Source organism: Prionailurus bengalensis, chromosome B2, assembly GCF_016509475.1.
Source record: "Prionailurus bengalensis isolate Pbe53 chromosome B2, Fcat_Pben_1.1_paternal_pri, whole genome shotgun sequence".
NCBI classification, from domain to species: domain Eukaryota; kingdom Metazoa; phylum Chordata; class Mammalia; order Carnivora; family Felidae; genus Prionailurus; species Prionailurus bengalensis.
In genome coordinates this window covers 21,162,642-21,175,501 of record NC_057349.1, presented here as the reverse complement: position 1 = coordinate 21,175,501, position 12,860 = coordinate 21,162,642, and the positions used below count along the sequence as shown (strand labels likewise).

Below are 12,860 nucleotides of genomic sequence, written 5' to 3'. Positions count from 1 at the left end.
TTTGTTTGTTTTACTTTACAATACATTTACCTTCTTTCTACATCCCTGATTATATAAACACATTCATTTTCTTAACATTTATTTGTATTGATAACACTGGGATGAAGATGTTTTTCATATTAATATAAGTCCCTCTTACAAAGACAACTCCCTTTGTAGTTAAAAAGGTTTTAAAAAAACCCTCCTTTTGTATATTACATATTTTCTCACGGCTGCAAAACCAACAGAAATATTGATTTTTTGTTTTAGGATGCAGTAATTCTAATTTTGAATCAGGAGGTTACTTTTCCCTTACTCAGTAAAGCAAAATAAAAGATTGTTTGGAGATGACAGGTGACATGTCTCCTCAGTACCTTGGTGGGAAAGGACTCCAGATGCTTTGCTTGATTCCACCCGAAGCCAAATTGCTAAGCAGTTAAAACTTCAGGGAGCTACCAGACAGGTTTAACGAGAATGGCAGAATGGCGCGTCTCTCTCCACACCCACCTTTGCAAGACAGAACTGCTTCGCAGGTTTGCTAAAACTGCTGCAGATCTGTTCTCTCTTTCCCAAATGTGAAACGTTTCTGTCTGACGTCAGCATGGTTTGCACGTTCCAGGTGAAACTTCTTCCAATCAGTAAAAAACACACAAATCAGATCCAGTTGAATTTGTTGCAATGGGCATTAATTGATGGCAGAAGAAACAATCCTGTGGGCTCTCCTCCTGATGTGCATGACTTTTTCTTGAATCCAAAGCTTGCTAAAGGGAAGGTTTTTCATTTGGAGATGAGTGTTCAGTTCACTAAATCCTGAGGAGCTCATTAAAGAAACCAGAAGTGGCCCAGTCTCTTAGAGCTTCCACAGCACCCATTTCCATGGATTACTCAAGGTTTCAGGAAACAAACCTCTGGTTTCTGACGTCTGTAACCCTTATACTGAGGGCTACAGAAGGATTGCCAGAAGACCCTGCAAGGACTTGCTGGGCTATGACAGGGCAGGATTGTTGTCCTAAACATGTTTGATGTTGTTGTGACTGTCTTCCACGAAGCGATGGCTCACTGCTTCATTTCTGCCTCACCCTGTCTCATTTTCCATCCTCAGTGGATACTATTTGCCACTGATGTGAAAAATTCTAGAATGGGGAGGATCTCTCATATAGAACGTTCCAGGATCTGCACATAGCCACTGTAAAAGAACCTTTAAAAACAACAAAATGGTACGCACCTTTTAAAATAATGCTAATAAGACATTTTAAACGAGGCTGGGAAATGTTCATGGTATAATGCTAAATTAATGCTGGAAACAAATTTATATAATCTGACATCAGGTAAGAAATTCAGTGGAAAAGAAAACTAGAAGGAAATCTACCAAAAAATGCATAGTGTGATCGCTTCATCTGGGTGGTATAATTATAGACAAAATTTTCTTAGCTTCTCTGCATTCCTTTCTACCATTTGTGAGTTTTTGTTTTACACCAAAGAAACATACTTTTACAATGATGGGGGGAAAACCCAACTTTGGATTCATCCTTCTAAGCAGGTCTTTTACTTGATTTGTTAGCAAACTCTCAGCTCTAATCTAGATTTTGCCCCTCATAGGCTGGGAACTTGATAAGGAACGTAAATTCTTGTCACCTCAGTTTTTTTCTGGGTGCCGTGGAAGAATCTGCATAGAGTTTTTTCCCTGAGATCTGTAATCTTACCAAGTCTCCGACAAAATGAAACTATTTCAACCCTAGATCAGGAGAGTCTACTGAAGCTGAGAATTTTTCTCTCCAGCTACCGCTCTGTTTAGATGCTCACTTTGTGTCTTTGTGAATACTAGCAGTTGGTTTATGTTTCATATTTTGTCTCCTGCTTTAGATACTTTAGATGTCAAGATAATTAAAGATAGGAACTTACTCTTTAAATTCCCTTATGTGGATATTTCTCTTTGCAGCAGGGAAACAATGTACATGCAATAAATCCTTCCTGATGATAAAATGATAATGGTTGCAGGAACTTGCTATTTTGCCTGCGAATGTCTCTAATTTTGAAAGATGATCACTTCAGAGATCAGGTGACATTTCCTTTCCATTACACTCTACCCAAAGTTAGATGTCAGATCATCTATGGCTTTGTTTCCATCCTGATTTTACGTTGTTTGTATATGAATCTCTAATTTCACTTTTTCTAAATGATGAAAGCTGTATTAAAAAAACAACAACTAGGGGTGCCTGGGTGGCTTAGCTGGCATCCGACTTCAGCTCAGGTCATGATCTCACAGTCAGCGAGTTTGAGTCCTGCATTGGCTCTGTGCTGACAGCTCAGAGCCTGGAACCTGCTTTGGATTCTATATCTCCCTCTCTCTCTGCGACTCCCCCACTTGCGTTCTGTCTCTCTCTGTCTCTCAAAAATGAATAAACGTTAAGAAAAAAAAAACTAAAACTAAACAAAAATATGCACTGTGATTTAAAGACACCAGGAAAAAAAATCACCTCACCTATGCTATAAGAACAGGACTAAAAATAATGAACATGTTTTTTTGGTGTGACTTCTGTAGAGCAGGCTGATTACTTTTACTGCATTTCCAGACATCCTATATGTCTAGTGTAGGAGGATAACAATCAACAGGATAGTTTGTTGGGTTTAAACTGATAACAAATCACTGCTCAGAAATAATATGCTTTCATGTCTGATTGTACAGGAATTTTGACATAGTGGAAAGGGCATGAGGCCAGAAACAGACAGAATTCTAATATTTTATTTATTAAATAACTCAGGAAACTTTCTTAACCTCTCCAGGACTATTTTCTTTCATTAAAATGTGTGTTTTGGGGGTGCCTGGGTGGCTCAGTTGGTGAAGTGCCCAACTTCAGCTCAGGTCATGATTTCATGGTCTGTGAGTTCAAGCCCCACATCAGGCTCTGTGCTGACAGCTCAGAGCCTGGAGCCTGCTTTGGATTCTGTGTCTCCCTCCCCTGCTCACACTCTGTGTCTCTCCCGCAAAAAGAAACATTAAAAAACTAAAAACAAAAGAAAATAAAATGTGGATTTTAGTTTATATGGCGCTTTCGTTGGGGAAATCTTTCTGGGGCCAGAGCATCAGAAGGCATGGGGCAGGTCCCATGGGTGGACACTGGGTTCCACCAAGCTACGACTAGTCTGGCACTATCATGATCTATTTCGATTGCTGGCTGTTTTCATAGGGTTTCTTTTATAAAGGGAGTTCCAAGGTTCTAAAAGTTTTGAGAAGAATAGGTATAAAAATTCTTTAAGGCAGCTTTGTTTCAGAAATTCTCTATGGAACATAAATTTTGAATTCCTCCTATAAAGGCTAAGTAGCTAGTCACAATTTTCTTCATGTGGCTATTAGCACATTGTATATTGATGCGACATTTGCTGATAACTGGCTTTACCAGCAATAATCTGCATCCTGGTTTTATATTTATAGAAGTCTGCGTAAGTGTTCCAGTCCCAACATGACAGATCGACAGTTCCTAACAATCATGGCAAGCTTAAGAAATTACTTTGAGAGCATATTGAAAAGGCTAACTTAATTGGCACATGTATTATATTTATTGACTGTGTGGCTTACCTACTAAAAATTAATGTGAGTTATTGTTTAGGATGGTGGGTCAGAAGTCACTTGGCCAAGGGTAAGGTGGCCTCTAGGTGGTCCATAGCTGTGCTCACCATCATCCATACCCTTAACCTCAAGACGCCCTACCTTGCAACATGGGCTCTTAATGAAAAAGAGGATCAGGCAGGACAGCATGGATGAATCCCCAGTATCCATGCTATCCAATTAGAGGCAGTCAAAAAACATACTCTTAAAACCTAAATGATAGGGGCACGTTGGTGGCTCAGTCTGTTAAGCGTCTGACTCTTGGTTTCGGCTCAGGTCATGATCTCATGGTTTCATGAGTTTGAGCCCCGTGTTGGGCTCTGTGCTGACAGTGAGGAGCCTGCTTGAGATTCTCTGTCTCCCCTTCTCTTTGTCCCTCCCCCACTCACGCTATCTCTGTCTTCTCAAAATAAATAAATAAACTTAAAAAAAAAAAGGATAGTACCATTTATTAGATATCACCTGTGCGAAAACCCAAACAAGTGGCATCAACAACAAAATCTTTTCACTACAGTGGCAGAAAATGGATTTGAGATGTTTCTCTCAGCTTTTAAAATTTTTAAAAAGTTAACCACCTTCTCCTGGTAGAAACGGAAAACCACTACAAACAGAAACACCTTCGTGTTCCTGAAGGACATTTGAACCAAGGATAATAAAAGTAGAATGGGCTAATGTATATGTTTGGCCAACGTTTTCCTATTTCTGAAGTGAAATTTATATGGTTTATCAAATTGCTTTCTGCAATGAGTAGTTTCAACTTGAAGAAGGAGAGATCAATCTTATTTTGGGGATATTGAGAACCCAGATTTAATTATTTGTGGAGGATTCTAATTTATTCATACAAATGGAAGAGTAAGAAAGAAAAGGCAAAGGTATATGCAATTACCAAGAATTAAATTATCTGCTATTTTAATAGGCATTTTACTGGCATTACAGTTCCAATCCTAGCTTCTGTGGTTCTCATTTGTTAAGATACTGTTCCCCTGGCGGGCAGAATAGCCATTTTAACTCATGGGTTGTAAATCTTCTCTGTGGCCAAGGGATATCATTTAACCAACATAGAGATATGAGAGTTCCCATGGGATTTTGAGCAAGTAAATGATCCCTCCTAATCTCATTGAAATCAAGGTGCTCTGTTTAGTTTCAAAAATATGCTCAAGATATGACTGATGCCTCTTACCTAACCACAAGGTCATCTCTAAGGGCAGCCCGAGAGAAAGTTACATGTCAGTGATCTGTCTCTAACAGTACAAGGGGAGGTATCTACAAGTGGCAGGGAAAAAAATAGCTGACCTTAGTCAGGTCAGCTCGTGAGGACTTTGCCAGAGTTTGGATTGGGACCTTTTAGAACTTGGTGGTAAGAAACAAGCTAAACCTTCTGCTGTGCTCCCACAGTTCTATAAACATACCTTTGTAATAACGTATGTAACATATTGCAGTGATTTATTTTTCCTATTACAGATGTGATATCCCATAGAACAGAAGCCCTGCCTTATTCACCTTCATGTGATCAGTGCTGAGCTTATTGTGTAGCACATAGTAGATGCTTAATAATTGTTTTTAAAATGAATGAACGTTAAATGTCTCCCAAAGGGAGTTTTATTGATTCATGGGGGATTAAAGACAAAAACACTAAAGGTTAAAATTTCACAGCTAACAAAGAGCTTTTGGTTTCATGGGTGATACCTTAGCTTTATACAATATTTCTATTTTCAAGAATGTTCACATATTATAAAGTTGGCAGGGTATGTATTATTGTTTCCCTCCTGCATGTGAAGAAATTGAGCTGTTGCCCAAGTAAATTGTGGCACAAAGATCAGAACTATGGTCTTCTGATCCCCAACTTCACCGTGGAGCCTTCCATGAGATGAGCCAATTTAGACAACTAATGTGTGTACATCTGGATTCCATCTCTCATGCCAATCTTCTATTTCATCCTTTTCTCTTCCTTTATCATCCTTAGAGAAAGATAAATGGAAGCCATTGTCTTCCCAAACCTGGAATGTTTGGTTAGCTGGAAGCTATTTGCCTTCCTGGGAATACCTAAAGGAGTTCAGGAAGTCAGAAGATAGGCTGCGAAGAAATGGCAGCCAGAGGTGTGTAATTGGTGGATTGTACTTTTCACCTCTTCTCCTGTTTTGTAAACAGATTGAACAGCGCTGTGAGTCTGGGTGGCGTTGGGTCTATGTGTAGCCGGTGAGTTAGGTGGAGCTTTGGTCGTCACTGGGATGTGGTTCACAGATGTGTCTTGTTTTTAAGGAGAATTCCGTGCAATTGCATGACCTTCTTATTACACATTATTAGAATAAAGGGATCCCTGAATCTTTTTAATTCAAGTTTTACTGTATATTTAATGGCAGTGATTGTGCCTTATTCATCTTTGTATTTTCCAAAGTCGAACATTGGCCCTCCCATATAATAGGTTATATAATTATTTGCTGAACAAATGAGATGCATAGGGGCAAAGCATCCTAAAGCAAATTATGTGCATTATGCCGTGGCATCCCAAATGGCTTTTCTCCGCTCCAACCAATGGATATTATGAGCTATTTTGTGCTGATACTAACATCCAGCCATTGAATATTCAATTTTCAGAGGAAATACCGTTCCTGCCTGTACATCAGTGTTCGTGTGATCATCTGAATTTAAACTTTATCACATTCACATTTACTAAAAAAAAGGGGAAAGTGACACAATGGCGGAAATTACTGAGTGTGCTAACAGTAGTTAAGCTTTTATCTCATTGTGCTTAAACTGGTCAACTCAACTCTGTGGTGGATTGCGAAGAAAAAGAACAGGGCAATTCATTTGTTAAAGATTTGTGCCTAGGGGCACTTGGGTGGCTCAGTCGGTTGGGCGACCCACAGACTTCAGTTCAGGTAGTGATCTCGCAGTTTGTGAGTTCCAGTCCCAAATCCGGCTCTGTGCTGACAGCTCAGAGCCTGGAGCCTGCTTCGGATTCTGTGTCTCCCTCTCTCTCTGCCCCTCCCCTACTCACACTTGGTCTCTTTCTATCTCAAAAGTAAATAAACGTTAAGAAAAATTAAAAAAATTTTGCGCCTAAAAAGTGAGCTGTAATTAGGGGTGCTATAATACGGGAACTTATATAACTAGGGGAACTACAATATGAGAAAACTCCCCGGCTGCCGTCACAACTTACACATGCAGCTCCATTTTTGTTTTCAGTTCTAAACATTTCAGTATATTGTATAAGAAGTTAAGTTAACGGATGTTGCTAGGGAAGATGACAAATATTTATTATCAGGACCTTTAAATGGTGTTTATTAAAGAGTAATTTTAACAGTTTTCCAAATTACAAAAACAGCTCTTTGTGGATAGTGTGACTGAGCCTGTGTCTCAATCATGGTCACAGAGACTGCAGTGTGGTTTGCACCTGGCCACTAACTGGGAGGGGCCCTGGAGTAAGTTGCTGGAATGTTCTGGCTCAGAGTTACTCGTCTGTACCAAGCGGATGATGTCTGTCCAGGGCTCTTCGCTGCTTTCATTTAGACTAAAGTCCCAGGAAGGCCTCCGCCACTGACTTGTGACAAAAGTTGACTTTCGCAAGGGATGGGTCTTGAGAGAAGGTGCTCAGGGGCGCGAGATAAGCATTCCCAAGGCTCTTTCACAAAATCTGAAAAGTGAGTCTAAAGGTGGAAGTCCTTTGCAATTTCTTGTTCCAAATGACCATCAACAGGCAAAATAAAATGAACTACAACTTAGATTTTCCCATTACTTCGTAGAAAGTGGGTAGTGTTTTCTTCTCTATCTTCATAGCAAGGAAATGCATTACTAATGGTGAAAACTTCTCCAGAAACTGATGGCTCCGTGTAAAAATCGTTTTATACGTCAGAAATCGAACTTCCAGACAATTTTTCTGGATTACTGGAATACAAAAATTCATAAAAACTCCCCAAACGAAAATCTCATCATCTAAGCATGCTCTTCTCAATTATGTTTCTATTCAAAGCTTGGCTGGCACGGTTTCAAGGGATTGGCAAAAGTAAATGTTTAATAAGTAACCGTCCAATCGAATGGCCCTCGTTTTTCGGCTTACTTCCGCCCGGGGACCGAGGAAATCCTGAAAAGCAGGGGCCGCGCTTTCCCGGCGGTTGCAGCCGAAGCGCTGAGCGAGCGGCCCCCGCCAGCGCAAGTCCTCCCCTCGGTGGCCGCGCCCGGCGCTCGGGTCTCGGGGACCCGCCCCTGCTCTCGTTCCTCCGGCCTCGGAGGCGCAGGGCGGAGCCGCGGGCCGGCGGGCACAGGTGGGGAGGGGCGGCCCGAGCGCGTCGGTGACACCCGCGGGGGGCGGGGAGGCGCGGCGGGCGCACCCCGCCCTGGGAAGAAACCGGCCAGGTGTGGCCTTGGTGCCGGGTGCCAGCGGGGAGGAGACTCGCGCCCCCACCGACCAACACCAACACCCAACCGCGACCCAGCTCCTCTGAGCCCTCGCCGCCCTCGGAGCCACAGCTCTTCCTCCCGCGCCTGGTCCCTGCCCGTCGTCGTCCCCGCGCCCGACCTCCGCCCGCCGCGCCGCGCTCGCAGCGGCCGGGACGGCCCTGGTGGCGAGGAGCGTCCCCGCGACCCTTCTGCCCCCGCCCCAGTTCTCGGCTTGGGGCCTCTCTTTTGAACCCCTCCACCTTCTCCGAGCCGGCCCGCCCTCGCTTATGCCTCGGCGCTGAGCGGTTCTCTGAGTGCTCGCCAACATGAGCTGCAACGGAGGCTCCCACCCGCGGATCAACACGCTGGGTCGCATGACCCGCGCCGAGTCCGGCCCGGACCTGCGCTACGAGGTGACCTGCGGTGGCGGCGGGGGCGGCGGCGGCGGCGGCGGGGGCACCAGCAGGATGTACTACTCCCGGCGCTGCACGGTCACCGACCAGAACTCGGACGGCTACTGGTGGGTACCGGCCGGCGGGCAAGCACCGGGAGCCTGGGACCGGGGGGGGGGGGGGGTCTCCGTACTCTCCTTGCCGAACCCCAGCATGTTAGGAAAGGGAGGCACCGAGCCCTCCCTCCTCTGACCGACGAGAAAAGCCAGGTCCAGAAAAAGGAAAGCCGTTTTGCTCGAGTTCATGAAAGCATTGCTTGTTCGCGCCGGGGCAGAGCCAGGTGTCCTGCCGCCCTGTGCGCTGCGCACACCCGGGTGGGTGTGTGTGCGAGCGGGGAGCGGAGCGGCTCCTTCCCTGCAAACGGGTTCTCGGTCCCGCCCTTCTCCCTTCCTGCCAGCCAGGGCTGGAGGCTGGCCAGCGAGGCGTGCAGGAGGACGCCGCAGGCCGGCCGGGCCGTGGGGGTCTCTGCCTCCTGGATTGCCCCCTGCGCCGCCGGGTCCGGCTGGCATCCCTTTTGTCCCCGCCGGCAGGTGGGAGGTCGGGCGGGCGGGGCTGCAACGACAAAACCCAATCTCTCCAACTGTAACCAAAAGTAGAATAGTAAAGCAGCGGGGGCTCCGGCTAGCCAGAGTCGGATTCGGGGCTCCTCGGGCTCCAGTGGCTTACTCCAAATTCCTGGTCACCCCGAGACCACCCCAGCTCGGGCGCCAGGACTGCTGCGCCAACCAAGGGCTTTTGTGTAGAGGCCGTGCGTCCGGCCGCGCGGGGTCCGGTCCCGAGAAGGCCCCGCCTGGGCCTCCCCTGTTACCCAATGGAGCTTCCCCGCAGGGGCAGCAGGCCGACCCCAGGGCCCAGTTCACCCGGGACGCTCCGGTCGCCCTGGCCCCGCTGCGCCGCAGCCCCAGCCGGCGAGCGTACCTGTGGCCCCGCGCCTGCGCCCTTTGTTTCCTCCTTTTAAAACTCGGAGGAACGACCTCGGTGTATTGCTAGCAGAGTGCGGGCGCAGGGTTGGCTTTTGGAGCCGGCGAGCGGGAGCGGGGACCTGTGGCGCGGAGGGCGCCGCTTCTCACAGCGCGAGCCCGCGACGCTGGGAGCCTGTCCCGGTCAGGGGGCCCAGTCGGGGGCCCAGTCGGGGGCCCTGCGGGATGGGGGCAGGGTCTTCTCAGAAACATCGCGGAAACTGATCGCGGGGGTCATTTGGGAGGGTGGGGGAAGATCATGAGGCTGCATTGACTCGGTCCCTAGAGCTGGACTTGGGATGCCCACGGCAGCCGTGAGAATTCCGCGGTCCGCACCCTCCCCCCGCCCCCCGCAAGCCCTTCCCCAGTAGGGCTTTTGGGAAACAGGCCGGCGTTCCAGAAGATTATTTACCCTGCCTTGTGGCCTTAGGCTGGGGAGGAGCAACCTGAATACACTCCAGGGGGTTTTTGTTTTACCAGCAGTTTTGAAGGCAGGACCAGTCAAGTTGCGACCTGTTTCCTGCTTCGATTTATTTATATATTTATTTTCCCCGAGCATCTTGATATTTTATTTTCTCTTTTTAGAGTTAGCGAAGACTTGTCTTAGCCTTGGCGCTCTTGTTTTCTGAACAAAATGCGCCTGGGGATTTCCAGGAAAAATGTGCCAAGTAGTAGGGAGAATGGGGAGAAAATTTTACTAGTTATCACTTTGATTTTTAACCTTGTTTTAAAACTTGGCCAAGCATTTAAATCCGAAACTCCACTTTTCCCTCTCAGTCTTCCTGTATTTGGGAAGGACGTTCTTTTCATCTACCCATTTAAATCCAAGTCAGAATTTTGCAAGGATTCTTGAGCAGCAGTGCTTTCTGGCATTTTACGAACCAAGTGTTTTATTTTCGTTTTATATTTTTAAAAAATATGAACCTGTTAATCTAGAGTCCTTATATTTTAAATTGACAATAAACATTACTGTTAATTGACCATTTCACTCCCTTGGCTCCTTGTAGAAGTAAATTTGTAATGAATTACTCTATTGGTTAACGAACTGCATAAAGATACATGATTTATAAGGATTCTTCATGGAAACACTACATTTTGAGGGGGCTCAATGTTTTCTCATAGCATTAATTGCCAACCTAAACGCTGTTTATAAACATGCCAAGTTTTAAGTCTCTCTGAGAAGGGGAAACAGACTGGAGTTTAGAATTACTTACTTTTGGGGAGGGGTGTTTTTCTGCACTTTGAGGTCGATCTGCTAGGGCAGCGGGGTGTCTTGCTTGGAGGCCTGAGTCATTGTGGGGCCATTCTTTCGTGATCCAGTAATGGAGATTCTCCCAGCCTGCCCCCCCCCCCCCCCAGTGGTGCCGCTAACCCTTGCCGGATTCAAGAATTAGCACACGAAAAAATTGCCTGCAACTGCTGACTTCTGCATTTAAAAAAATAATGGCGACTGACTTAGGAGACTTGAGGCTTTCACGCACCCAGTTTCGTGTGGTCCTTTTTTTTAATGGTTTTGTGCCCAGGGATTTGTTGTCCCCCGGCACGTACTTTCTAGAAGTAGGATGCCATGTATGACCCTGACTGCCCTCTGCCAAATGAATAAGGATTAAGAATTTAATAAGTGCTTTCTGACCAAAAGTTTTTCTAAATGAAGGTTTTTTGTTTGTTTTTAAAGCACCAAAACCTGTATGAAACTACTGGTTGAATTTAAACTTGTTTCTTTAAAACACTGCCACTTTAGGGGCGCCTGGGTGGCGCAGTCGGTTAAGCGTCCGACTTCAGCCAGGTCACGATCTCGCGGTCCGTGAGTTCGAGCCCCGCGTCAGGCTCTGGGCTGATGGCTCAGAGCCTGGAGCCTGTTTCCGATTCTGTGTCTCCCTCTCTCTCTGCCCCTCCCCTGTTCATGCTCTGTCTCTCTCTGTCCCAAAAATAAATAAACGTTGAAAAAAAATTAAAAAAAAAAAAAAAAAAAAAAAAAAATAAAACACTGCCACTTTATTGGCAGAATCAGATTGCTGATTTTTTAAACAATCTGTGTTTGTATCTAACCTTCCCCTAAATAAACTAATTTGAGTGTGTAAGGAGCCTAAATCTTATTTTTCTTTTTAAAATGACTTTAAAACAACGTCCTGTGTCTGTGCTTTGCATTGATAACACTTGTCAGTTCTTAAGACAGTATTTTATTTCATTTGTGGTTCTCCTTCTTCAGTGCCCACCCACCTTTTGTGTTTTCTTTATTTTAGGCTGAATGGAATCACAACTACTTTAACTTTGTTTTGCTCTACTTGATAAAGTTTGGTAAATGTTACGTGCTTGATGATGTAAGAGATATATTTTTGAAAATTTAAACTGTGGATTTTCTTATAGGATGTTACATTAATATCGCTTTCAATGAAAGCCAACTTACTGTCGCCTTGTTCCTACAGTTAAAAGAAATGATAAATCTGTAGTGAAATTTGGTAGCAAAATTCAGTTTGGTAGACAAAGCCCCACAGTTAGATCTCTCACTGATCAAAGTGTGGATATTGTAGGAGGATTAAAAGCCAAATATAGTCATTAAGCTTCAGAACTATGTGGTTATAAAGTTAATGCTTACTTCTCCCCAGAACTCGTGATTTCCAAACCAAAATACATGTGATCTATATTTTAATATTTGATATATATTTTAAAGTTTGTTTTAAACTAAGTGTCTTCCTTAGCAGGAGATAAACAGGTCCATTTGCATTGAATTTTAGAACTGGAGAGAGGGCCGAGGTGTACAAAGTTTCACTCTTCCACTTTAGAGAGAAGTCGAGTAAGACTTGCCCTAAATCCCAGAGTCTGCTCATGGCTAAGTTGGCAAGAGAACCCAAGGCTTCTCACCTTTGCCCTCCTGTCATTCTGTGCCTTTAGACCATGTGTACCTTGGGTATTAGACTGGACAGCCCTGTACTTAAACAATGAAAGAGTCTCAATTCCAGTCATTCATTCATTCATTCATCCAGTGATTACTGAACATCTGCTGTGTATTAGGTGTCAAGGAGTGTCAAAGGTGAAAATACAAAGACTTCTTTTTATTTATTTTTTTTTAAATTTATTTTTGACAGAGAGACAGAGCATGAGTGGGGGAGGGGCAGAGAGAGAGGGAGACACAGAATCCGAAGCAGGCTCCAGGCCCCGAGCTGTCAACACAGAGCCCGATGCCGGGTTCCAACTCACGGACTTCGAGATCATGACCTGAGCCAAAGTCGGATGCTCAACTGACTGAGCCACCCAGGCACCCCCAAAGACTTCTTAAAAGGAACATAGCTTTTTAAAGAAAAATAAGTACTATAATACAAAAGTATAGTAGAAGGTATAAATGACCGAGAGGCTCATACTGTACTGGAGGTACTAGTGAGATTTTATAAAGAAAGTTGTGCTGAATTAGATGTTGAACAGTTTCAGCTGATAAAGATGGGTGGGCAGAGAGAGCATTCCAGGGGAAGGAAAGTCTGGGAGGTGAAA

General features: G+C 44.9%; 1 protein-coding gene across 2 annotated transcripts in view; it reads left to right on the top strand.

Annotated features, from left to right (window-relative positions):
- The first annotated feature begins 8,164 nt into the window (after positions 1–8,164).
- LOC122489259 (desmoplakin) overlaps positions 8,165–12,860 on the top strand; it is a 48,736-nt gene continuing 44,040 nt past the window's right edge. The window contains exon 1 of one of the 2 annotated variants that reach the window (XM_043590862.1): positions 8,165–8,483. In XM_043590862.1, coding sequence (XP_043446797.1) covers positions 8,290–8,483 — 194 coding nt within the window. In that variant the 5' untranslated portion in view covers positions 8,165–8,289. The remainder of the gene's footprint in view (positions 8,484–12,860) is intronic. The other variant, XM_043590863.1, reaches the window with a different exon arrangement.